This window comes from Sphaerodactylus townsendi, linkage group LG15 (genome assembly GCF_021028975.2).
Source record: "Sphaerodactylus townsendi isolate TG3544 linkage group LG15, MPM_Stown_v2.3, whole genome shotgun sequence".
Classification (NCBI taxonomy): domain Eukaryota; kingdom Metazoa; phylum Chordata; class Lepidosauria; order Squamata; family Sphaerodactylidae; genus Sphaerodactylus; species Sphaerodactylus townsendi.
Window position 1 is genome coordinate 31,732,825 of NC_059439.1, and position 26,219 is coordinate 31,759,043.

A 26,219-nucleotide genomic window follows, 5' to 3' on the forward strand; every position below is an offset into this window, starting at 1 on the left:
GTAATAGTTAAACAGAGAGCTCTCTCTGTGCCTGCCGGCACACTCGATGAGCAGGTGGAGGATTGGAACTCCCAACTCTCTGAGGCCATCGAGGTTGTTGCTCCCCGGCGTCCTCTGCGCCCCCGTTCACGGCAAGCTCCATGGTACACCGAGGAGCTGCGCCATATGAAACGGGTACTCAGACGGCTAGAGCGAGTGTGGAGGAAATCTCGTGACGAAGCTGCGCGAACATCTTATAGGACGTTTATGAAAGCCTATGAGATGGCGACGAAGGAGGCGAAGAGGGCTTTCTTCTCCTCCTCTCTCGCATCTGCTAGCTCTCGCCCGGCACAATTATTCCGTATAATTCGAACTTTGACCTCCTTATCAGAAGGTTCTACAAATTCCCAATTGACTATTAGCTGTGAGGCATTTATGAGCTTTTTTGCAGATAAAATCGCATCGCTCCGCCAGGACCTTCCCGCCACTTTGACTACAATAAGTGAACTGGAGGCTCCCTTGCCGTCTTCTGGTCCTTGTTTGACCCAGTTTTCCCTGCTCTCCGAAGCCGCTGTTGACAGGGCCTTGGCTGCTGTTAGACCTACGACCTGTCCTCTGGATCCGTGCCCCTCCTGGCTTATTAAAACCTGCCGGGCGGAGCTACGACCCCACCTGTTGAAGATCGTTAATGACTCCCTTGAGCAAGGAGTCTTTCCGGGTGGGTTGAAGGAGGCAGTGGTCCGCCCACTCTTGAAAAGACCATCATTAGATCCTAGGGATCTGGCCAATTACCGCCCAGTCTCGAATCTTTCGTTTCTGGGGAAGGTAATTGAGAGAGTGGTGTTGGAGCAGCTTCAGGGCTTCCTGGATGACACATCGGCCTTCGATCCCTTCCAGTCCGGCTTCCGTGCTGGGCATGGGACGGAGACGGTTCTCGTCGCTGTCACAGACACGCTACGTATGCAACTAGACCGAGGCGGATCGGCGCTGCTGGTATTATTGGACCTTACCGCAGCGTTTGATATGGTCGATCATGACCTTTTGACCCACCGCCTGGCCGCTTCCGGGATCCGGGGCAGTGTCCTTCAATGGATTGCCTCGTTTCTTCGGGGGCGAAGTCAGCAAGTGTGGTGTGGGGACCAAGCCTCCCGGAGGTGCCCACTTCAATGTGGTGTGCCTCAGGGGGCACTGCTGTCCCCATTGTTATTTAACATCTATATGCGACCCCTTGCTCAGTTGGTACGTAGCTTTGGGTTGATCTGTCACCAGTACGCTGATGACACTCAGCTCATTCTGTTGATGGAGAGGGGAGCCGTCACTGCCCCTGCGGCTCTACAGCATTGTTTGGAGGCGGTTGCTGGTTGGTTGCAACAGAGCAGGTTAAAACTTAATCCATCGAAGACGGAGATCCTTTGGCTTGGCCGTGGGGGAGGGGTTGGGGATTTCCAGCCGCCGGTGTGGGAGGGGGCCTCATTGGCGCCGACCCCCTCTGTCCGCAGCCTGGGGGTCCACCTGGATTCGTCTCTTTCAATGGAGACCCAGGTGGCCCATATAACCCGGGTTGCGTTTTTCCATCTGCGTCAGGCCCGACGGCTGGCTCCCTTCCTTTCCAACACGGACCTGGCCACTGTGATCCATGCAACGGTCACCTCCAGGTTGGACTATTGTAACTCGCTCTACGCGGGCCTTCCCTTGCGTTTGATCCGGAAACTGAAACTGGTCCAGCACGCAGCGGCTCGGCTGCTCACAGGGGGCGCCTTCCGAGACCACATACAACCTGTGTTGCGCCGTCTGCACTGGCTCCCAGTTGAATTCTGAATCATCTTCAAGGTCTGGGTTTGGACCTTCAAGGCCTTACGCAGCCTGGGACCCTCGTACCTTCGGGACCGCGGTACCCCATACGTCCCAGCTCGACCTCTGCGTTCAGCGGAGGCCAATTTACTGGAGATCCCTGGCCCCTCAATGATGCGGCTGGCCTCCATTCGGGCCAGGGCCTTTACAGCTCTGGCCCCTGCCTGGTGGAACACTCTCATTCCAGCTGTCCGGGTCCTGTGGGACCTTGGTGATTTCCGCAGGGCCTGTAAGACCGAGTTGTTCCACCGGGCTTTTAGAGAAACCAACCGCTGAGTGCCCCCTTCCTTCCCCTAGGTTGGAATCCCAATGCCAACGGGATCCATTATTAAGATCTATGGTTCCCTTATACCACCGGGACCATTACCCCCCTTGTTAAAGGGACTAGGTCTAGATAGGACGCCATCTTGATATATTATAATTGCTGTTTTATTATAACTTATGGATGTTTATGATGTTTTATGTGATTTTATGATGTACACCGCCCAGAGCCCTTCGGGGATTGGGCGGTATATTAAGTCAAATAAATAATAATAATAATAATAATAGAAGGTGAACCGTAAGAGAAACAGGCCACGCGATGAAACAGCATGACTGCTGCACGTAACCTTGCTTATCTTGCGTGGGTGTGCGTGCACCAGGAAACTGCACTTACTGGTGGCAAGGCGACTCATTTACATTACAGGCACACACCTATGTGTAAGTTCTTTGCACATGGTGACACAATTGCTAGTGTGCGCCATGGCCTGATGTAAGCCGTGACATGAACTTGGGAAGGAAAAACGTTCTGAGCAAGTTTGCTTAGCTCAAGTTTACTTGCACGGCCAAGCGCTGATGTTGACGTTTGACTGTTTCCAGTTATAGGCAGTTTGGGGGACAACTTCAGAGGGGGAGTGTCCCAAAGGTACATGAATGCTACTCCCTAGATTTTTTCTTTTAAATTTGACATCGGCCAACTAACTCCTCTTTTTTCCCTTCTCCAGTTTGCCCTCATGCAGTTTTCCGACGATTTTGAGGAACACTTTGATTTTAGAGCTCAAAACCCGGCAGGACGTGTGGTGGATGTCGAGCAGATCAGAGGGTGGACGTTCACAGCTACTGCCATCCGCAAAGTTGTGTACGTTCCTCGAAGCCATGGAAGAACTCTGCCTCTTCTCAACTTCTCCGTGCATCTCTTCCTAACTCCTCCATCTTCCTTCCTTCTCCGTTGTTCTTCAAAGCCTATTTCTCCATGGGAGAACTCCGCCTCTTCTTAACTTCTCTATGCTGTGGCGTAGGAGGTTAAGCAGTGGCGTAGGAGATTAAGAGCTCGTGTATCTAATCTGGAGGAACCGGGTTTGATTCCCAGCTCTGCCACCTGAGCTGTGGAGGCTTATTTGGGGAATTCAGATTAGCCTGTACACTCCCACACACGCCAGCTGGGTGACCTTGGGCTAGTCACAGGTTCTAGGAGCTCTCTCAGCCCCACCTACCTCACAGGGTGTTTGTTGTGAGGGGGGAAGGGCAAGGAGATTGTAAGCCCCTTTGAGTCTCCTGCAGGAGAGAAAGGGTGGATATAAATCCAAACTCCTCCTCCTCCTCCTCCTCCTCTTCTTCTTCTTCTCCTCCTCCTCCTCCTCCTCCTCCTCCTCCTCCTCCTCCTCCTCCTCCTCCTCCTCCTCTTGCTGTCTCTTCCGTCTTTCTTCCTTCTCTGTTGTTCTTGATGTCCACCCAGCAGAATTGCCATGTCATGTTTTCTTTTCAAGGAGGGATCTGTTCATCCCAAGTAAAGGCTCCCGGAGCGGAGCCACCAAGATCCTTATAGTGATTACCGATGGGCAGAAAATGGAGGACCCCTTGCAGTACTGGGATGTGATACCAGAGGCTGAGCGAGCGGGGATCGTCCGCTATGCTATTGGGGTGAGAACATGACAAGGCTTTCCGGATTTTAGAAATAGCTCCGGATCTTGAGTCCTAGAGGCTTTCGCATGTTGGATTTACCGTGTGTTTAGAAGCACATTGAAGTCTAATTGGTATTTTTAAGCAGGCTCGTCAGTATTATACGTTTATATTGTTTCCATGGTGATGGAAAGCACTGTCAGATTGCAGCTGAATTTTGGAGATCCTGTAGGGTTTTCAAGACAAGATACGTTCATTGGTGGTCTCCCATCCCAATACTAACCAGGGCCAGCCCTGCTTAGCTTGTGAGAACTGACAAGATTAGGCTATCCTTGGCTAACCATATCATAGTGATCTCCTAGCTGTTTAAATTTCATAGCCTCTCCCAAGCAATCTTGGGAATCGTACCTCACAGAGACATTCCCCAGGTTTCCTCGAGTTCTGTCTTCCCTCCCTTGTAGGTGGGCAGTGCTTTCTCATCGGTCCAGGCCAAGAACGAACTGGACACCATTGCTTCCAGTCCCAGCTCTGAGCATGTATTTGCAGTACACAGTTTCGAGGGCCTCAGCGGGATCCAGGACAAACTACAGGATAAAATCTTTGCTATTGAAGGTATAGCCGGGGGTCACAAGATCCCAAATTAGAGTTTTTCACGCTTCTACTCACACCGTTTCCTCAAAATAAATAAATTTGTTTGTTTGTCTGTTTGTTTGCTTGCTTGTTTGTTAGTTAGTTACAATTCTCTCTCTCTCTCTCTCTTTCTTTCTCTCTTTCTTTCTTTCTTTCTTTCTTTCTTTCTTTCTTTCTTTCTTTCTTTCTTTCTTTCTTTCTTTCTTTCTTTCTTTCTTTCTTTCTTTCTTTCTTTCTTTCTTATAGGCCGCCTCATCCCCGAAGGGCTCAAGGCGGCTCACAACATGGCTGTTCCAACGAACAGCAAATCATCAAATCAACAGATCAGCAACATAAAACTTAATCCCTTAAAACCTATGCAGCAATAAATTAAAATTAAATAAATTATACCGCCCTGTCCCAAACAGTTTGAGGATGGGTCTTTATTGTAACCTCCCCTGTTTTTCCTGTTTACTCGCAACGTCTGGTTTTCTCAACTCCCTGCAGGGACGCAATCCCACAGCAGCAGTTCTTTCCAAATGGAGATGTCCCAAGAAGGATTTAGCGCCTTGCTGACCCCGGTGAGTTGTTTCGGTGCTCGGAGCGCATGAGAAGCCAGTGTGGTGTAGTGGTTAGAGCAGTGTTTTCCAACCTTTTTGAGGTCAGGGTACCCTTGACTTCACTCTTCATATCTCATGGTACCCCTGCCGCCACCCTCCACCTTCCCCTCCCATTGCCCCTGCTTGCCACACACCCCACCTTCCCCTCCCAGGGTGAAGGGAAGCACTGGGGGTGGTGGTGGCTGCTGACCTTGTGGCAGGCCCTACCTCATGGGCCAGCTCCATGTCCTTGCTGGCGCCGATGGGAGACACCACAAAAATGAGGGGGGGGGGGTAGTGTTGCCGCGGTACCCCTGGGACATGCTCACAGCACCCCAGGGTACCAGGGAACCCTGGTTGAGAATGGCTGGGTTAGAGTGATGGACTGGGAGTTGGAAAACACAGGTTTGAATCTCCTCTCTGCCATAAAAGCATGTCGAGTGACTTTGGGCCAGTCACGTACTTTCAACCTAACTTACCCCAAAGGGCTGTTGTTGTGAGGAAAAAATAGAGAAAAGGAGAATTATGTAAACCTCCTTGGGTCCCCAGTCGGGAGAAAAGTGGAGTTGAAACGAAGGCTCATTCTGCACACGCAAAATAATGCACTTTCAAGCTGCTTTCACAACTGTTTTTGCCATTCCGCACAGCTTCAAAGAGCCCTGAAAGCAGCTTGAAAGTGCATTATTCTGCGTGTGCGGAATGAGCCAAAGTAAATAAATAAAAATCGAAGTCCCCTCTAGCATACAGTCTGTTCCCAGGAAATTCCTCCCTACCTACGACAAGGACAGTTTTAGCTAAAAAAGCATAAATGCATAGATTTGCCGGATTTCCCATGATCCTAGTGCCGTGTTTCGGGTTTTTGGAACAAGAGTTGACGTTTTTGTGAGGAGAGGGAGTGAGAGAACGTGAGAATGAGCAATGGTCATTGTTAAACTTTTCCTTGATACCACGAGGGACAGAAAACCTGTTCTTAGAAAAAGACAGTGAATATTATTAGCATGGTGAATTCAGTATTAATTAATAATAGCTCTGCAGGCGTTCAGAATATACAGAGCTGATTATACTTAATAGTGCTCATTCTTCAAGAGGACCGGAGATAGGAAGAAATAGTTGTAATACCTAACCACAACTTCAGGGGGAGCTGGGCACCAGCTTATCAGTGCTGTTCTTTTTCATCTTTTCCTAATGCTTTTGTAACCTCAGCTTGTGGGTTCTGTGGGGCAGGAATGAGTTTGCAACAACAAATTTTTAAAAACAAAATGGTTTACTTTCTTAACATCCAACATCTAACATCAACATTTAACATCACATTTCAAGGTCCTGTTCAGGTTGCATTTTCAGGTCCTTAGATTTACAGTCTACTGATATTGCCAAGTCCAATTCTTCTTTGCAAGTGGGTTGGCTCCTGAAGACTCCAAGGGTTTGATGAACAGGATTCAACATGGTGAAGGTTTCCAGGAGAACTCTCGCCCATTACAACCACAAAAAGAAACCCTGAAACAATAAACTCCAACATTTACAACATAGCAAAAACAAACAACTACCTTCCCAGTAGTTCCCAACAATATTGCAGTTTACCTTAACAAGGTGTTAAGGGCTTATACAACCAAGGTCTGAGTCTGGTAGCCTTGTCTCCTCCAAACTAGCTCTGCAGCCTTCTCCTGCTTTGGGTCTCCACCCCTTTCTGGGTCAACCCATTCTGAGCATGGGGGTTACACTTTCCCTTTTCTTCTCTTTCCCTTTGCTGCCTCGTTTGGGGTCGCTGCATCACCGTTATCTTATCTGTAGGACAGCTTTGCCTTGGGAGCAGTAGGAGCTTACGACTGGTCTGGAGGGATGTTTTTATATCAGGGCAGCAACGAAAACCCAAGTTTCATCAATGTGTCCAGCTCAGCTAAAGATATGAGTGATGCTTACCTAGGTAAGTATCAACATCAGATGTCCCCATCCCACTAAGTTCTGTTATTGCTTTTCCACATAAAACTGCACCGCCTCCTCCCACTGGACGTCCTGGGTGTCAAAAACTTTCAGTTTAGTTTGGTTGGAGAGAAGGTTAAGAGGTGACATGACAGCCATGCAGAGGTGGGATCCAGCAGGTTCTCACAGGTTCCCGAGAGTAGGTTACTAATGATTTGTGTGTGCCGAGAGGGGGTTACTAATGGGTGATTTTGCCACGTGATTTTTGCCTTAGTTATGCCCCTCCTCCTCAGCAGTAGCGCGCAGAACTTGAAGCAGTCTAGCAGGAGGTGCACCGGCGTGCGTGGCCGCCTGCGCCTGCGTGCATTCGTTTCCCGCCCAAGGACCGGCGCAGCGGCTGCGTCCTTGCCACAGCCCCGCCCAGGAATGCCCCGCCCCCAGAATGCCCAGCCACACCCCCGTCATGCCCCACCCAGCCCCATTGGCGCTACGCCACAGTTTGAATCCCACCACCATGGGAACCTGTTACTAAAATTCTTGGATCCCACCACTGTAGCCATGTTTAGATATTTGAAGGGGTGTCATGTTGGTGAGGGAGCAAGCTTGTTTTCTGCTGCTCCAGAGACCAGGAGTCATGGGTTCAAGATGAAGGAAAAGAGATTCCATCTAAACATCAGGAAAAACTTCCTGACTGTCAGGGCTGTTCGACAGTGGAATGCAGGACCTCAGAGTGTGGTGGAGTCTCCTTTGGAGGCTTTTTAAGAGAGGCTGGATGGCCATCTGTCAGGAGTGCTTTGACTATGTGTTCCTGCATTGGAGGAGGTTGGACTCAATGGCCCTTGGGGTCTCTTCCAACTCTATAATTCTATGAAGTTCATTGCCGAGCTTCTAAATAACTACTGATAGCTTGAGCCATCCCTTGACATGTTGCCAGCTTCCCTCTTCTCCCCTCCCTTCTAGGCTATTCTTCTCAGCTTATCCAGCTCAAAGGAAGACGTGGCTTTGTGTTGGGAGCCCCCCGTTACAACCACATTGGCCTGGTGGTTGTCTTTGAGAAGCGCAGAAGGAGCAAGCCGTGGCAGCCAACAATGGAGGCCGCTGGAGAACAGGTACGAGCCACGTTGCAAGGGCAGTATGGAAAACCTCTGGGTGTGGAAGGGAGCTGAGGAAGATATGGAAGACCATGATAGCGTGTGATATACTGGCCTCACTTATGTACATTTTGGAACCAGTGCTCTTTAACTTATTCATAAATGACCTGGAAGTTAGGGTGGTTAGTGTGGTGGCCAAGTTTGCAGATGATACCAAATTATGTAGGGTGGTGAGAACCGCAAAGGATTGCTAAGAGCTCCAAGCGGACCTTGATAAATTAGGTGAGTGGGCTAAGAAATGGCAAATGCAGTTCAATGTAGCAAGGTGGTGGTGATGGCCACTAACCTGGATAGCTTTAAAAAGGGCTTGGACAGATTTATGGAGGAGAAGTCGATCTATGGCTACCAATCTTGATCCTCCTTGATCTCAGATTGCAAATGCTTTAGCAGACCAGGTGCTCAGGAGCAGCAGTAGCAGAAGGCCATTTCTTTCACATCCTGCAGGTGAGCTCCCAAAGGCACCTGGTGGGCCACTGGGAGTAGCAGAGTGCTGGACTAAATGGACTCTGGTCTGATCCAGCTGGCTTGTTCTTATGTTCTTATGTTCTTATGTACATAACGTTTGCTCCTGGGGCGCAGATCTGGTCAATCCAAGGCGCTCAGTAGATCCATACATGAAACATGTTCCAATTGGTATCTTTGGTGGTCATCAACCTTTTGTCTTTTCCTAGACATTTGCTGGCAGCCTTCCCATCCCTTTGCAGAGTGGCCATATTTAGGGTGCGATGCCATTTCTCTCCCCTCCTTTGTCGGCCTTGTATAATATTTGTAAACCCAGCAAGCAGACACTTCCTATATTCTGAACTATGTATGTGGCATATTTTTTTAAAAAATATCCCAAAATAAATTAAAATTCTGCAACTGTGTAAATTGTGCAACCATTGTGCACTTGCTTCCCTTGAAGGTTTTGTTTTGGGGGCGTTTTCAGGTCATGACGGGTGGCAAGAAACTGTGCTGAGTCTTGCTGCTTTGTGAACCGTTACAATGCAGCTGACCCACTCAGGAAATAGTTCTAGATGAATATTTAAATCTACTTTTGTAGACTTGTGGACTAGAAGCTTGAAAAAAGACTGAGGTTCTCAGGATGTTACATTCTGCACTACAGACTGGTTTCTATGCTTATGAGACAGCAATCATGAAACTCACAAAGCCCTGGTTGTCGCGCGCTGTTATCCTTCAATGAGTGTTGTTGGCATGCTGAAGCTAGGGTTGCCAAATCCAGGTCGGGAAATTCCTGGAGGGTTGGGTGGTAGTGCCTCAGGAGGATGGAGAGGAGAGACAGCAGCAGAGATATAAAGCCATAGTGTCTGCCCTCCAAAGTTGCAAACTGATTGCTGTGGTCTGAAGGACAGTTGTAATTCTGGGACAACTCTTGGTCCCACTTGGAAGATGCCAACCCTAACTGAACTCCACAAAAATAGGAATTAATTGAAGCGGGGCTTTTTTCTGCCCCCACAGGTTGGCTCATATTTCGGAGCGACGCTGTGTCCCGTGGACCTCGATAGAGACTCCGACACAGATCTGGTTCTGATTGGAGCCCCCATGTATTATGATGCTGTGACGGGAGGAAGGGTTTATGTCTGCCATTTTGAGGTAAGAGAAAAGAAGCGTGAGCATTTGTGTGTGTGTGTGAATGAGGAACTGTTAGAAAGTGACAGGCCCATAGGGGAAAGCGTGTTGGTCTTAAACTTTTCTCTACTGCTTTAGACCAACATGGCTGCCCACCTGAATCTGACAGGTCTGTAGTTTGAGTGACAGGTGTTGAGGCTGCACCATGGGGGAGGGCGGTATACAAATATTATTATTATTATTATTATTATTATTATTATTATTATTATTATTATTATTATTATTATTATTATTATTATTATTATTGATAATGATAATAATAATAATAATAATAATAATAATAATAATAATAATAATAATAATAATAATAATAATAATAATAATAATAATAATAATAATAGGGTGAGGCTTGAATTGTAATGAAGGCCAACAACCAGCTAAAGATCTGGCAGCTGTGAAATCTACAATAATAATAATAACAAAAAACATCTTCGAATTGATAAAATTAACATCTGTCAAATTCAGAAGGCAGCCCTGCTGGGATCCGCACGAATACTACACCGATACATTACAGCTTCCTAGGCTTCTGGGTGAGGCTCGAATTGTAATGAAGGCCAACAACCAGCTAAAGATCTGGCAGCTGTGAAATCTACAATAATAAAAATAATAAAAATAATAAAAATAATAATAAAAATAAAAATACTGCTGAAAAAATAATTAAGTAAAATAACAACAACAACAACAACAACAATTTGGAACTGCATCCGCCTCCTCCTCCATGTTTATGGGAGCTGGTTGACGTTATTCAGTGGTGACAAGAGAGCCTTCTGCTTGTGCTTGGCGGAGCGTTCTGTGGGAATTTCTCCCCCATGATGTTTGTTTCACACCCTTTAACCCATTCTATTTTGCCTCTGTGGAATCACCCTCAGTGAAGGAAGTTTTGTTACATTGAGGCTCTGATGCAGGGTTGCTTGCATGGAAATATTGCCCTTAGGCTGTACCCATTCATCCACCTTCTCCACCTTACAGGAAGAAGGTCTTCAATGCAGGACAACTTTGAAAGGACAGGAGGGTCACGTTTTTGGCCGCTTCGGAGCCAGCATGGCGGAAATAGGTGACATTACTGGGGACAGGTGGACAGATGTGGTGATCGGGGCTCCTATGGAGGACGAGAGTGTGGGAGCCCTCTACATATTTTCAGGGAAAAGGACATCCCTTAACCTTCAGTACAGCCAGGTGAGCTGACCTTTTCTGGGGCGGCCGGTGCTGAGCTGGGAAATTTGTTCGGATTTGTACAAGTGCCTGCTTCATTCGGTCAAGCAAGGGTTAACTGTGGAAGTCACATGGCTAGAAGCACATGCGCTTCTGGAAAGATCTCTCTCCTTCTTCTTCCAGTCAAAGAGGAAAGGCAGACACAGACACAGACACCCAGACCAGTGGTGGCGAACCTATGGCACGGGTGCCAGAGGTGGCACTCAGAGCCCTCTCTGTGGGCACGCACAAACAGAGTCCCACCCCTCACACACACACATCTAGGCTGGCCTGGGCCTCTGGTCTCGATTATTAGCATTAAACCTAAGACCTAATTTTGGGGAAGCAGTGTAGGCAACCCTGTTAAGCACTGTTAAACACCACTGTTAAACACCACTGATTTTCATGCAAAGAACTAAACCGCGATCCTTTACCTGGGAGTAAGCTCGGTTGCTGGCAATGAGGCTTGCTTCTGAGTAAACCCTCCTAGGGTCGTGATTCACCCGTTGGAAGAGTTGCACAGTTGCTTCAAAGCAAAGCCACCCACTACCACCAAGCTTACTCCCAAGTAACGCACACCTCAGAGCCAACTGTTTTTTCTAAACTAAAACCTTAGTATTCAGGTTAAATTGCCATGTTGGCACTTTGCGATAAATAAGTGGGTTTTGGATTGCAGTTTGGGCACTCGGTCTCGAAAAGGTTCGCCATCACTGACCTAGACTGAGCACTTACATAGAATAGATTAGATAGAGTTTGCTGTTCCTATATTTAGTCTAACTTTGTTTTCTAGTAAAGTTCTACAAAACAGCACACTCACATCACTACAATAATAATTAATTACAGTACCCACAACATTCCTGAAAATCTGGGGGTGGCGCCTAAAGTGTTTGGGGAGGGGAGGGACTTCAGCAAGGTGTAATGCGATAGAGCCCCCCCTCCAAAGTTGCCATCTCCTCCAAGGGAAATGATCACTATAGTCAGAAGATTAGCTGTAATTCTGGGAGCTCTCCAGGCCCCACCTGGAGCTTGGCAAGCATAGCTCCTTCTGTCTTCAAATAGCAGCCCCTTAATGGCCTTGAAGACAACTACCTCTTCTGTGGGCTGTACATTGTGAGGACTTGCTTTAAGGGGGAACGGAGGAAATCTCCTTAAGATTGCAGTCACCAGGATGTGTAGTTCAAATGCTTAAATGTATATCTTCCAGACTGTTCCCCTTTCAGACTGTGTTAGATTTAGAAAATGTAATAGAAAAACCAAGGCTAATAGGCTGATAGTAGCCTTCAGAGCATCGGTCTGTGGCGTGGGACATCTCATTCATTTTGAATATAGTTATTTTGTTGGTTAAAGCCTCCAGCATGGTGTAGTGGTTAAGAGCAGGTGGATTCTAATCTGGAGAACCGGGTTTGATTCCCCACTCCTCCACCTGAGTGGCAGAGGCTTATCTGGTGAACCAGATGTGTTTCCGCACTCCTACATTCCTGCCGGGTGACCTTGGGCTAGTCACAGTCCTCTCAGAACTCTCTCAGCCCCACCTGCCTCACAAGGTGTCTGTTGTGGGGAGAGGAGAGGAAAGGAGATTGTAAGCCCCATTGAGTCTCCTTACAGGAGAGAAAGGTTGAGTATAAGTCCAAAACTATTCTCTTCTTCTTCTCTTCATATTGACTTGGGTTGCTTTTTTACTTCGCCATCTGCCTCTTCTTTGCTTCTCTTGGTCTTTTGTGCAGCGCATTGAAGGGCTTCGATTCTCTGGTGGGTTCCTCTACTTTGGCCAGGCTGTCAGCGGAGGGACGGACCTCACAAGGGACGGCCTGCCAGACCTGATTGTGGGAAGGCAAGGGCAGGTGCTGTTGCTCAGGTGAGGAGACACATCCCTGCTTCCCTTCTGTTCCTTCAAAGCCAGAAGGATGCAAAGCAAGGAAGTGTTTGTCTTCAGGCACAGAGATGAATTTTCTGCATCATTTTTACTGGTTTAGTGGCTGGAGCCTGCCGCTCTGTAGCAATCCTGGACATTCTTGGTGGTCTCCCATACAAGTACTCTTCCACCAGTGGTGGGATCCAAAAAGTAATTTTCGGACCTAATGGAATTTCTAACGGGAAAGCAGACCCAATTAGTAACCCCCTCTCGGCACACACGAATAATTAGTAACCCACTCTCGGGAACTGGTGAGAACCTGCTGGATCCCACCTCTGTCTTCCACCATCTTGTAGACTTCGAAGGCTGAGGCCAATTTATGGTGCTGGGGGAGGGGAGAGTTTCATTACGCCGGAAGATTTGTTGCTTTTGTAGGCATCAGCATCTGGCCAGGCATTGCCCACCCATTTCTCAATCATTTTTCTCTCCACAGCTATAAGAGCTGGACATTTGCCTTAGAAAACCTGAGCCCATCTTCAGAAGATTTGCCTTATATACCAGATGGTGTGCGTTTGCTCAGTGGATCACGTGCAAAAATGCATGTCTCTGGCTTTAGGGTGACGTTCTGTCCTCTCTTTTCTGGTAGGACCCGGCCTGTTCTCCAAGTGGGAGTCTCCATTGAGTTCCAGCCCCCTGTCATCCCCACCTCGGCCTTCCAGTGTCAAGGGCAAGAGAGTCCCCTGCAGGGGGTCGTCAGTACGGTGACGGTATGCTTTGCTGTCACCAAAGCTACTCGGAATGCACTAGGTGAGGCTGTGAATCCTGTCCTCTTAAGTAGGAGGCATCTAGAAGTTCTTATCACCCACAGCATGTACGCGACTGTCAGTAGAGACACACAGACATTCAAGTGTTACTGATACAAATTAAGCCGTTTATTGGAAGGTCCTATTGCACAGTACACTATAAAATCAAATTGCTAATGGAATCAGATGCCTGATATATGTAAACATATGAAAAAGTGGCAGATACAAAACCATCACAAAGGTCTACATGGATGCAGAGAATAATGTAGGCTAAAAAAAGAAGAAGAAGAAGAAGAAGAAGAAGAAGAAGAAGAAGAAGAAGAAGAAGAAGAAGGAGGAGGAGGAGAAGGAGAAGGAGAAGGAGAAGGAGAAGGAGAAGAGGAGGAGGAGGAGTTTGGATTTATATCCCCCCTTTCTCTCCTGCAGGAGACTCAAAGGGGCTTACAATCTCCTTGCCCTTCCCCCCTCACAACAAACACCTTGTGAGGTAGGTGGGGCTGAGAGAGCTCCGAGAAGCTGTGACTAGCCCAAGGTCACCCAGCTGGCGTGTGTGGGAGTGTACAGGCTAATCTGAATTCCCCAGATAAGCCTCCACAGCTCAGACGGCAGAGCTGGGAATCAAACCCGGTTCCTCCAGATTAGATACAAGAGCTCTTAACCTCCTACGCCACTGCTGCTCTCTACAGACAGTGCTTAAGTATGAACAAATACAAAAAAGTGTACAGTATAATTCTAAACCAGTCCTCAATAGAGGACGACTAAGCCAGAGACATTGTGTTACCCATCAGCACCTTTTCTGGTTCCCATTAAGAAAGTGGGTGGGGTCAGGTGGGGTCAAGGTTTCTGATTGGCTGTTGGAGACTTGATTGCAGAGCCTTTTGCCATACCTATTTCACAGAGCCTTCTGCCATACCTAGCAGCAATGCCAGCACTTCTCCTTTTACACTGTAACTGTAGCTTCTGCCTTTGTCTCCTTCATGCAGCTGTCTCATTACTTGACTCTTCTGAGCTTCCTGATGGCTCTCCCAACTGCACAGCTTCAGGCTCTACCTTGGCTTGCAGGGAAGGGCTTGGAGTTGGCTCTGCTGCCTGCAGAATTACAATCGTATCAATGTGCAACCAAATAGTCACAAAACAATAGGAACAATATATAAATGTATTGTCGAAGGCTTTCACGGCCGGGTTCAACTGGTTCTGGTGGGTTTTCTGGGCTGTGTGGCCGTGGTCTGGTGGATCTTGTTCCTAACGTTTTGCCTACAGATGCAGGCGAAACGTTAGGAACAAGATCCGCCAGACCACGGCCACACAGCCCGGAAAACCCACCAGAACCAAATCAAAACTGCATGGATACTTTCATCAATTTTTTACTAACAGAAACGTAACATAAATTGTCAACATCAGTTGTACAATGGAATGACCATCCTTATCTAACTTGCTTGACTTCTTATATCACTTTCTATAAACTTATCTAAATGTAGTACATAAAGGTGAATAATAAAGTTCAAATGAGTGTCTCTTTGCTAAAGATATATTACACCTCTACAAACGATACCAGTAGGTGGCACTCCAAAGTCTCTCTTTTTCTTTTAATAAACTCCATCAGGCTGTATCAGGATTCCTGAGGGACCGTCTCTCCCTGTATCGCCCTTCTAGGCCCCTCCGCTCATCGGAGGTGGACCTACTGGTGATCCCTGGCCCCAAGGCGATCCGGCTGGCCTCTACAAGGGCCAGGGCCTTTACGGCTCTGGCCCCTACCTGGTGGAACAGGCTTCCAGGTGAGATCAGGGCCCTGCGGGACTTACAAAGTTTCCGCAGGGCCTGTAAAACGGACCTGTTCCGCCAGGCGTTTGGCCAGCCGGGATGATGTCAACTCCGCCATGAGAACAGCTGGCCTCCCGTGGGTATATAAAGGGGGGGGGAGGGAGGGGTTGAAGCCATCTGTAGTCTTGGTATTTTATGTATTATTTTATGTAAATTATATACTATGATGTTTTAAATTGTTTTATCATTGATGGACACCGCCCTGAGCCTTTGGGGAGGGCAGTATATAAATATAATAAACAAATAAAAAATAAACAAATAAACAAACAAACAAACAAATAAATAAAAAGTGTGCCCACAGACTCAAAAAAATTGTGGAGAGACAAACCATAAACCATGTTCAATATTATGGAAATGAAAGGTTGCAAACTCAAGAGGGCCTTTGGAGGCAGCCGAGAGGAGGCGCAACTTAAGGGTGGGAATGAAGTTGAGAAAGAAATAGTTCCTCCAGCATCCCCTGATAGACCTTCCTTAGGTGGTCTTTCCACGCCAGCCATCACCTCCGTCTCCTTTTTCTCACATCTCCCCAGGTATCATCTCTAGCTTCATTCAGTATGACCTGGCCCTGGATTCTGAGAGAAGCAAGATTCGTGCCTCCTTCAGCTCGAAATCTTCCATTCTGACTAACGGCTTTCCAATTGGCCTTGAGCGGAAATGCAGGAATCACCAGATTGAATTGCCTGTAAGTTTGGCAGTGTGATGTTATCGAAAATAAGGAGGGACTGTCTTCCCTTGCCTGTTGGAGTCCCTGGCTATGTTAATCTTCAGTCAGATGACAAATTACATCCATTGGATGTGTGTGTGTTGTGGGGGCGTGGGATGAAGTGTTTGGGGTTTATTATATCCCCCCTTTCTCTCCTGTAAGGAGACTCAAAGGGGCTTACAATCTCCTTTCCCCTTCCCCCCCCCCCCACAACAAACACCCTGTGAGCAGTGGTGGGATCCAAAAATTTTAGTAACAGGTTCCCAAGGTGGTGGGATTCAAACTGTGGCGTAGCGTCAATGGGGCTGGGCGGGGCACAACGGGGGCGTGGCCGGGCATTCTGGGGATGGGGCATTCTTGGGCGGGGCTGTGGCAAGGACGCAGCTGCTGCGCTGGTCCTTGGGTGGGAAACGAATGCACGCAGGCGCAGGCTGCCACGCACGCCGGTGCACCTCCTGCTAGACTGCTTCAAGTTCTGCGCGCTACTGCTGAGAGGAGGGGCGTAACTAAGGCAAAAATCCCGTGGCAAAATCACCAATTATTAACCCCCTCTCGGCACACACAAATAGTTAGTAACCTACTCTCAGAAACCTGTGAGAACCTGCTGGATCCCACCTCTGCCTGTGAGGTGGGTGGGGCTGAGAGAACTCCAAAGAACTGTGACTGGCCCAAGGTCACCCTGCTGGCGTGTGTTGGAGTGCACAAGTTAATCTGGTTCCCCAGATAAGCCTCCACAGCTCAGGCAGCAGAGCGGGGAATCAAACCTCGTTCTCCAGATTAGAGCGCGCCTGCTCTTAACCACCACACCACGCTGGCTCTCAGTGTGCCCCTCAGTCCTGCACTCCAACCTCCCTTGTATTCAGCTGAAATAGGCTGTGTGCCCCGGCTCAGCTGAGCATGGAGAGATCAGGAGGTGGGACCACCAGACTCAATTCCTCCTTTGCCCCTTCATTAGGGATGCCAACCTCCAGGTGGGACCTGGGAATCCCCTGGAATTACACCTTATCTCCAGACTACAAAGGACACTCTCCCTGGAAAAAAAACATCCAATGTGTTTTCTGGCTTATTCTTTCCATTTCTCAGGTCTGCATCGAGGACACCCTGACACCCATCACCCTACGGCTTAATTACAGCCTCCAGGGGATGCCCATGCCTCAATCCCAGGGGCTGAAGCCTATCTTGAGGGAAGGAGCGTTGCAAGTTCACACGGCACAGGTCAGAGTGTCTCTGGCCCTTTCCCCACTCACTGTTTGCTGCGCGCTACTGTCGCCGAGTAGCGCGGGGTCCAACTGCACTCCCCACTACAGGGGTGGCTACAACGCAGCCACCCCGACTCTGCTGCTCTTGCGCGCCCTCAGCGTGGGTCATTCGGGCGCTGCTCAAAACGGCGCCTTTTGATGACCCCGCGCAGGGCGCGGGGCAGTGGGGAAGCCCGGGGAACACGTCCCTCACGCTAAAAAGGTCCTGGACCAGACGAAACGGATGTCATTTTAAAAGTGGGGAAACGGCCTCTGACTGCATCTGACATCACTGCAAACCAAGAACCAGCAACAATTTCACTTCAGTTGTCAAGTAGGCCAATTGTCCTGTTAGACGCTGCTGCCCTTGTCCGGGTGCGAGGGGTGCATCTGCCAGAGCGATATGGGGTGTCACATATCCCTGGGCACATGTCATTTCATCACGTGGGGTGCGCCAGGCCCGGGCTGTGCTTGCTGGCTCTGGACGGTAGACCTGGGTGCCGTCACTGGCTTTGGGTAGTCAAAGAAGAAGAAGAAGAGTTTTGGATTTATATCCCCCCTTTCTCTCCTGTAGGAGACTCAAAGGGGCTGACAATCTCCTTGCCCTTCCCCCCTCACAACAAACACCCTGTGAGGTGGGTGGGGCTGAGAGAGCTCCAAAGAACTGTGACTAGCCCAAGGTCACCCAGCTGGCGTGTGTGGGAGTGCACAGGCTAATCTGAATTCCCCAGATAAGCCTCCACAGCTCAGGCGGCAGAGCAGAGAATCAAACCCGGTTCCTCCAGATTAGATACACGAGCTCTTAATCTCCTATGCCACTGCTGCTCCTGGACGCCTCGACAACTCCAGGTGGTAGACCTGGGCGCCATCGCCTGCTTCAGGTGGTAGACCTGGGTGCTCCTCCGTGAAATCGAGGGGGGAGGGGAGAGAGCCGGGGGGGGGGCAGAAACTCCTATTGTGCCCCGGGCCCTATTTTCCCTAGATACATCTCTGGTATGAGCAGAGCAAAAAGTGGGTAGAATCCATGTGCAAACCAGCAAATGCATGAGAAATGTTTCTAGGGAAGGTTTGGAGGGACTTTATGGTTGTGGCCCGCAATGTAAATTTCAACAGCGTCACGCAAAAACCTGTGGCAAGGAACGTCGTATTTTGCAGCCAGAATAAACTTCATTCTCCCCCCTTTTTAGCTGCCTTTTGCAAAGAACTGCGGCACTGACGAGAAGTGTGAAGACCGTTTACAAACCTCGTTTAATTTCTCAGGGTAGGAAAAAAGTCTCGGACTCTTTCTGTCTGTGTTCTCCCCCCCCCCCCCCCCCAGTGAGATGTGTTTGCCTCGGATGGGCATCAAGCAGCTAAAATGCTTTAACTGGACTGCAGAGGTGTATTGAGGGAAAACGTAGCCCGGTGCAAAATCTGAGTTTCCTGCCCCCCCCCCCCCCCCGGTATGAGCGGCCGCTCTCCCCCGCCACGACCAAACTTTTTTTGCACCAGGTCATCTCAAAATTACCATCACATTCTAGAACATTTCCCCAACTCACAAATCAGAACACAGCAATGGTCCACTGAAAATGTGCAATTTTCCGCCCCCCATGTTACTAAATGGCTGCAACCTGGGGAGATTTGACCCCATATGTCCCCCTGTGTGGTACACCCCTGATGGACTATCTTATCTATCTATCTATCTATCTATCTATCTATCTATCTATCTATCTATCTATCTATCTATCTATCTATCTATCTATCTATCTATCTATCTATCTATCTATCTATCTATCTATCTATCTATCTATCTATCTATCTATCTATCTATCTATTTATTTTTCAGACTTATATACCGCCCAACCCCCGAAGGGCTCTGGGCGGTGAACAACATAAAATTCAGATACAAAAAACAACATAAAAATCAAATAACACGAATTAAAACGCAGCAATTAATACATAATCCAACATAGCAATGCCCGCCAGTCCCTCTTAGACCCTCCCGAGAGGAGAGAGAAAAAGGGTGGGTCCTACAGATGGTAGTAGACCATCTTCCCATCTCTCCTTGTCTCTCCCTTCCTTAGTTTGGACACCCTGATTGTGGGCCTCACTCCAGAACTCAACGTGACTGCTTCCATCCAGAACTACGGGGAGGACTCCTACACCACCACTCTGCGCTTTTTCTACCCCGCAGGGATGTCGTACCGCAAGGTTACATCACTGCAGGTAGGTGGGACAGACAGAGCAGCGGGATCGGAAGGAGCGGAGAACGGAGGAGCTGGCTCTCAGTCTTATCCAGCGCTCTCACGGCGCCTTGCCTTTCTCAGCCCAGCAGGAAGCGGATGAGCGTGAAATGCAGCTCAGCTCCTGCGTCCAAAGAAGATGCCGAACGGAACGTCACCTGTAACATCAACCACCCGATTTTCTGGAATGCAGCCGAGGTAGGGACACCTTTGTTGAAGCAGCGGTTTTACTCGGAGTAGACCACCTTGCAGGACGCAATGTAGACAAGAACTGACAGACAGTTCTATTTATTGCTATCTACTGACCAAGTGCTTCGCCAGACCACAGGTGTTTTCAGGCACACATCACTCTGTTGTCTGTGCTATCTATGTACAAATGTGGTACCAATCAGGTGCCCTTACCTTATCAGGTTTTGCACATGGTACATGTTGTGCACTCAGCCCTAATTTGCACACGGCACCTGCTAGAAGGAGGGTCCAGCTGTCATTTAGATTTTGCTCATCTAAACACATGTTCTGACAACCTTTGTGTCTTCACAAATCATTGCAGGAAGTGGAAAAATGAGTTAAGACTACTCCCTGCTCCATTGGTCTCTGTGTGCTCCTATGTTTCAGGCCACCTTAGTTGCCACGTTTGATGTTTCTCCTGATGCTGATCTGGGGGACACTGCGCGGTTCACGGCCAGAGCCAACAGGTGAGTCTCATGAGGCTGCTCTTGGACAGTGCAGAAGAACCCAGGAATAGTTCGAAGAGTCACACCAATCAGAAAGTAGCAGGATGCAACTGAGATAGTGTGTGATGAGATTGTGATGCATAAAGTACCGTGTTTCCCCGAAAATAAGACAGTGTCTTATATTAATTTTTGCTCCCAAAGATGCGCTATGTCTTATTTTTAGGTGATGTCTTATTTTTCCGCTCCACAGCTGCATGCTCTGGTGTTCTGTTCGACGGGCATGCTTCCAAACAAAAACTTTGCTACGTCTTACTTTTGGGGGATGCTTTACATTTAGCACTTCTACTACGTCCTATTTTCAGGGGATATCTTATTTTCGGGGAAACAGGGTAACAGATGATAGAACAGTGGATGATATATAGAGAGAGCACAAGAGAGAGGAATATTTAAAGTATTTGATCTTTCCCACTTGTCTAGTGAAAATGGCGGCGACATCACCACAGACATGGTTCGCCAGGCAGAACTTCCTGTCAGATATGCTGTTTACATCGTTGTCACTGCGTAAGCGGCTGTGGGTATTTCAGGGGAGAAGGTTCCTCAAAGTTCCCCCAGACGTGACCATCCCCCCGTCGCCTTTATCGAAGCTCCGCCTCTTTCCCACTTACGGTCCTTTCTTTCTTACCAGCGCTGAAGAGTCAACCACCAAGTATGTCAACTTTACAGCCGGCCGGGGAGACGTCAGTGTGAGCGTGGAGCATCATTACGAGGTGAAGAGGCTGTTGGGTGGTGGGGAGACGAAGAGGGCACAGAGACATTGAGGGAGGAATGATTGGTCAGAACGAGAAAATGGAAATCTAGCGTGTTGAAAGATAAATCCTGTGTTCGTTTTATACATCAGTTGTATTTTGAAATATTTCCACTCTTTCTCTCCGCATAGGCTGTTTCCACACGGCTTAATTATACTGGGTTACATCTGGTATCTTACAAGCCGGGTCTATTTTATCCCGGTTTCTCCCTCTGCACCGCCTCCTGTTTCTTTCCAGGAACCGAGTTAGGACTGGGCGGTAACACCCCAGTTTGTTCCGCACAAACCTGGGTCTTTTGTATTTACACTGCAAGTGCATTCCTCGCATGCGCCTCCTGATTGGTCAACCCAGAGCAGCGAGGCGGGAAAAATAAACTGGTTCTGCTCCCGTGGTGTTTGCATGGCAATGGGGTCACCCCAGGATATTTGAAAAGAATTGCCAATTTTTGAAAATCCCAAGCTAAGGAAATATTGCGAAGCAACACTGGGGCAGGCCCGCTTTAGCACTGGGAACCGTGGAAGAAAACTAGCACAAACCCAGATATTTCACTTGCCCATCCCAAGATATTTGGACTGTGCCGAAACGGCCAGAGGTATCTACGGGGCAGTTCCTAACAGAATAAAATAATAAAACAAATTAAAATGGCATCTCCTCCTCCTGCTTGTAGCGGTCATCTCATTTATTGAGGTCTGTAGGCCAGGTTTTAGTTTTGGGGTCAGGAGAGGACATGTTCCAAACAACTAACCATAGAGTGGGAGAGAGTGACAATCCAAGAGCGACAATCCAAGACTTCCTGGCCTCTGTCCGCTTTGCAAGAAGCTGTTTCCCTTTCAGGTGAAGAACCTCCGCAAGCGAAGTATCCCTGTCTCGGTGATGTTTCAGGTCCCTGTAAAGCTGAACGGGATCCAGATCTGGAACGTGTCTCAGGTCTTTCCCTCCAAGGTACGCCTTGTGCTATCCTGTGATAACTGCCGTGAAGCGCTGGTGCCTTTCCTTCCATTTTGATGGAGAAATGCGACCGATTGGCCCAAAGCCCCCACAGGTCCCACCCGTTGCTTCTCCGCCTGCTGTGGACCTGGGTAGGGGCTTGGGGCCCCTGACTGACTGCTGACTCCGCCCCCTGCCCTCCTCACGAGTGAATTCTTGAAATCCCTTTTCCTCACAGCCTGAGCTTGCTAAGTGTGTCTTGGAAAGAGAACATTCAGGTGACGAGGATGTTGAAAAGAAACTGATAAAGCACGCCCTTCTGGTGAGTATGTCCTCCAACTGTTTCTGCAGCTCCACCCCACCTACTCAGCAAAATTTGTGGGGGGCTTGTTGTAGGCAGAAGAAGTGGGTACCCCTCCCACTGACTCTTCCCTACAGAGGCTTTCTCACTGACACATTCCATAGTTGGTTGGGAACATACCTCTGCTCAGGTAACATGAAACATTGCAGTGGCGTGGGAGGTTAAGAGCTCGTGTATCTAATCTGGAGGAACCGGGTTTGATTCCCAGCTCTGCCGCCTGAGCTGTGGAGGCCTATCTGGGGAATTCAGATTAGCCTGTGCACTCCCACACACGCCAGCTGGGTGACCTTGGGCTAGTCACAGCTTCTCGGAGCTCTCTCAGCCCCACCTACCTCACAGGGTGTGTTGTGAGGGGGGAAGGGCAAAGAGATTGTAAGCCCCTTTGAGTCTCTCCTACAGGAGAGAAACTCTTCTTCATCTTCCTCTCTAGTTTCTGAATCTCCTGCAGGTATTTCCGACAGATCTAGGCCTAGTTTCAGAGGCTGGTAACTTGACCTTTGGACAAAACCATTGCTGACATGGTTAGAATGTGGAATTCCGGAGCCAGGTGGAATTCAGAAAGCTCTAGGTGGGGACATTCCGTCACGGATATGTTGGGCTTGACCCAGGGTATCTTTCTCCTCCTAAATCCAGGACTGCTCAGTGGCCGCCTGCAAGACAATCCGGTGTGACATTTTATCATTGAAGATGTGGCATCCAATAGAGTTCACCATCAAAGGCAATGTCAGTTTCCAGTGGATGTCTCAGGTATGACGGCTGCTGTTAAGGTAGGGCTCTCCTGGAATGACAGCTGATCTGCAGGCAAGATGTCTGTCCCCTTGAAAATGGCAGCCTCGCTGGGTGGACTGTATGGCATTATACCCTACTGTTCTTTTTCCAGTACCTTGCCCCCCACCCCATCTCCAGAATCTCTAGGAATTTCCCAATCTGGATATGGGTGTCAGGCTCTCGAACGTGGAAATAACAGAGACCGTAGGAGAGTCCTAAAGCAGTTTATTTCTACAACGCGCAGAGTAACAGAGAAAGCTGTATCTAAGCTTTCCCGCTTAGATCCAGCAATTATATCCTTCAATTCCCCCCCCCCCATTTGATTCCCACCAAATGTGTTTCACAGAGAGTCTAACATTTGCATTACAGAGCTTCAAGAAACCTGGGAACGTTCGCACCTTCTCACAGGAGGGCTGGCGCCAGGGAATTGCCAGGGACAGGAGAGGGAAACCGGAAAGCATTTACAGGAAGCATTTGCAATCCCCACACAGCATGACATCTAAGCACTGACGGGCATGGATCTGACAATGGGAACCATCAGAGGGGTATCTAGGGAAAATGTAGCCCAGTACAAAACACTCCATAAACTGGTGGGGGAGGGTGGCTGCTGCCCCCCCCCCGGATGGGCGGCTGCCCTCCCCCACCAGTGTATGAGTATGAAGTCAGTGTATGGACCCGGGGGGAAGGAAGGGGGTGTGGGGCGATTTTCCGCCCCCCACATGACTTAATGGCCACAGCCCGGGGACATTTGTCCCATATGTCCCCCTGGGCGGTACGCCCCTGGCAACCATAGGTTAGCGGCATCACAGTAAAGCGGGATGAAAATGGAGCTTCTCACCTGCAGAAATTTAACCTGCTTCGCTCCAGAGTCAGCCGCATCTGAGCGGCCAGCAAGACAACCCACCGCTCCTTGTCGCATCTGATGTTGGCCCTCAGACTGGCTATCCACAATTCCTCATTGATTCTTGTTCATTGGAGCCTTCTGGGGATTTCGTTCCTGTCTCACGGAGGATTTCCCCCTTCTTTGTCTCCTAGTCCCAACAGAAGAAGTGGATCCTCGTGAGCTCTGCGGAAATTGCTTACGACGATCAAAAATACGCCCAACAGGAGGGCTTTGGGACCCAGCAGGTAGGGAAGGCTGCTCAGAGCATTAACCCTGAGTTCTGTTGTTGTTTTTCTGGAATGGGACGGGGGTTGCAGTTTAGGATTGCTGACACTCAGGGGCAAAGGCTTTGGAGCAGGATGTCTGGGCTTCTTTTCACAGCCAGGCTCGTGTGTGTGTGCGTGCGTGCGTGCGTGCGTGCGTGCGTTCAACTGAGCTGGAGAAGGTTATTGCTATTACGTGTCTATGCGAAGACTGCCTCCCCCCCATTCACTACCCCCCCTCCAGGTGCAGACTGTGGTGGAACGCATCGACGTCTACAACTATCTGCCTGCGATCATTGGAGGGACCTTGGCAGGACTTGTTGTTCTGGCAGCCATTGCTGGGACCCTCTATAAGGTGAGATGACTCTTGGTGGGAGCATCAGTGGCGTAGTGGTTAAGAGCGGGTGCACTCTAATCTGGAGGAACTGGGTTTGATTCCCCGCTCTGCCGCCTGAGCTGTGGAGGCCTATCTGGGGAATTCAGATTAGCCTGGGCACTCCCACACACGCCAGCTGGGTGACCTTGGCCTAGTCACAGCTTTTCGGAGCTCTCTCAGCCCCACCTACCTCACAGGGTGTTTGTTGTGAGGGGGGAAGGGCAAGGAGATTGTCAGCCCCTTTGAGTCTCCTGCAGGAGAGAAAGGGGGGGGGGATATAAATCCAAACTCCTCTTCTTCTTGTTGTTGTTGTAAAGGGAAAGAAAATGGGCTTAGATCCACCGGGGGCTTCTCAGAGCTTAGAACGTGTTGACCTGTGTGGCAGACGAGAGAGTGCCTCTGCTCATGTTCAGAATAAGTTTTTGTCACCATTGAGGTGACTCAAACCAGTTGGTGGACACTGAGTTTTGAGCTTGGACCCTTTTCTCCTTCTAGGTCGGGTTCTTCAAGCGTCAATATAAGAGCATGTTGAGTGACGCTGGGGGTGGCGACGGAGCTTCACCCCCCAGCCAGGAAGGCCCAGACTCCTCTCCCCCCAGCAAAGACAATGTCTACTAATAGCTCTCCTGGGCCCTCTGAGACTTTTTTTGGGGGTGCTTGTGGAAGAGGATGGGGAGGATCCTGTTTGCCCACCCCAGAAAGCTGTGCTGGGGATCAAGGGAGCTGTTATCTACAAAAGCCACGTGTGTCAGGGGCTGAAGGAAGAATGGGGTAATAACTGGCGATTTTTGAAAATCCCAGGTAAGGGAAATATTGCGGGGCAACACCGGGGCAGGCCCGCTTTAGCACCAGGAACCGTGCGGAATTCTCGGCTGCACAGGGACATTTTTCTTGCTCAACCCAGGATATTTTGACCGTGCGGAAACAACCATGGAAGGAAAAGACTGGCAGGATCCAGGCACAGGACTTTGTCATGAGAACAAGCTGGCAGAACTTTTTTTTGGCTCTTTCAAACTCAGGTCTTTTTATATGGGAACCACATGAAAGTTTTTCACAGATGAATTACAAAAAGAAATGGGACATAAACATAAATCCACATTTGGGCGGGAGGGGGATGTATGGCTGAGTGGTGTACAGGGTCCAGAGGTGTCATTATTTCCTTATTGTGTGGTAGACTCTGTGGCTGAGAAAGGTCTCTTGCAACACCCCTCCAGTGTAGTCCAGAGGAATTAACACTGCATTTAGGTGTGTGTAATGTAATTCAGACATGTTGGTTACAATCCCAAGAACACTTTTCCGGTATGAAGTTGTGGTCGAGACTGCTATCGTTAACCCTTTCCACACTGCTCTTACCATTCTAATAGATCAAATGGGGATCCCAAATAAAATTGGGGAGGGAGATTTCCTCGGCAGCTAATAAATTATACCAAAACAAGCAACGGTGAATTATTATTCCAACGGACATCGGAACTTGAAACTGTCCACCTTTACGTTCAGCACCTTGGTTGCTGAATTAGAACTCGAAACCGTTCTATAACATTTTCGTTTTCACGGAACAGGGCTAAGAAATGAGGAAATTTGTCCAGCGGGAGGAGCAGCAGTTTTCCAGCTTGAATACGGAATCTGCCAGAAAAACAATTGGCCATGCTGGCAGGGGCTGATGGGAATTGTAGTCCATGAACAGCCAGAGTCCCAAAGTTTTGTCACCACGGCTCTAG

General features: G+C 48.9%; 1 protein-coding gene across 2 annotated transcripts; it reads left to right on the forward strand.

The window, feature by feature from the left end:
- The first annotated feature begins 2,897 nt into the window (after window positions 1-2,897).
- Window positions 2,898-25,928, forward strand: LOC125444773 (integrin alpha-X-like). Of its 2 annotated transcripts, XM_048517427.1 has the most exons (24): window positions 2,898-2,996; window positions 3,576-3,729; window positions 4,170-4,320; window positions 4,825-4,898; window positions 6,705-6,837; window positions 7,794-7,942; window positions 9,443-9,577; window positions 10,583-10,789; window positions 12,529-12,659; window positions 13,303-13,463; window positions 15,811-15,962; window positions 17,067-17,198; window positions 18,409-18,482; window positions 19,285-19,426; window positions 19,528-19,641; window positions 20,059-20,138; window positions 20,595-20,678; window positions 20,803-20,884; window positions 21,758-21,865; window positions 22,089-22,172; window positions 22,845-22,958; window positions 24,015-24,107; window positions 24,370-24,480; window positions 24,997-25,928. In XM_048517427.1, exons 1-24 carry the CDS (start codon window positions 2,965-2,967, stop codon window positions 25,117-25,119), a joined length of 2,820 nt encoding a protein of 939 aa, XP_048373384.1. In that variant the 5' UTR covers window positions 2,898-2,964; the 3' UTR covers window positions 25,120-25,928. The 2 variants fall into 2 exon arrangements, with proteins under 2 accessions (XP_048373384.1, XP_048373385.1); XM_048517428.1 differs by lacking the exon at window positions 24,370-24,480.
- The last annotated feature ends 291 nt before the right edge of the window (window positions 25,929-26,219 follow it).

Bases quoted from the DNA above. Each gene is read 5' to 3' on its own strand.
- LOC125444773 (XM_048517427.1), top strand. From the start codon at position 2,965: ATGGAAGAACTCTGCCTCTTCTCAACTTCTCC. The intron at 4,899-6,704 runs GTGAGTTGTTTC...TCTTATCTGTAG, and splicing joins TTAGCGCCTTGCTGACCCCG to GACAGCTTTGCCTTGGGAGC. The intron at 19,427-19,527 runs GTAGGTGGGACA...TGCCTTTCTCAG, and splicing joins GCAAGGTTACATCACTGCAG to CCCAGCAGGAAGCGGATGAG.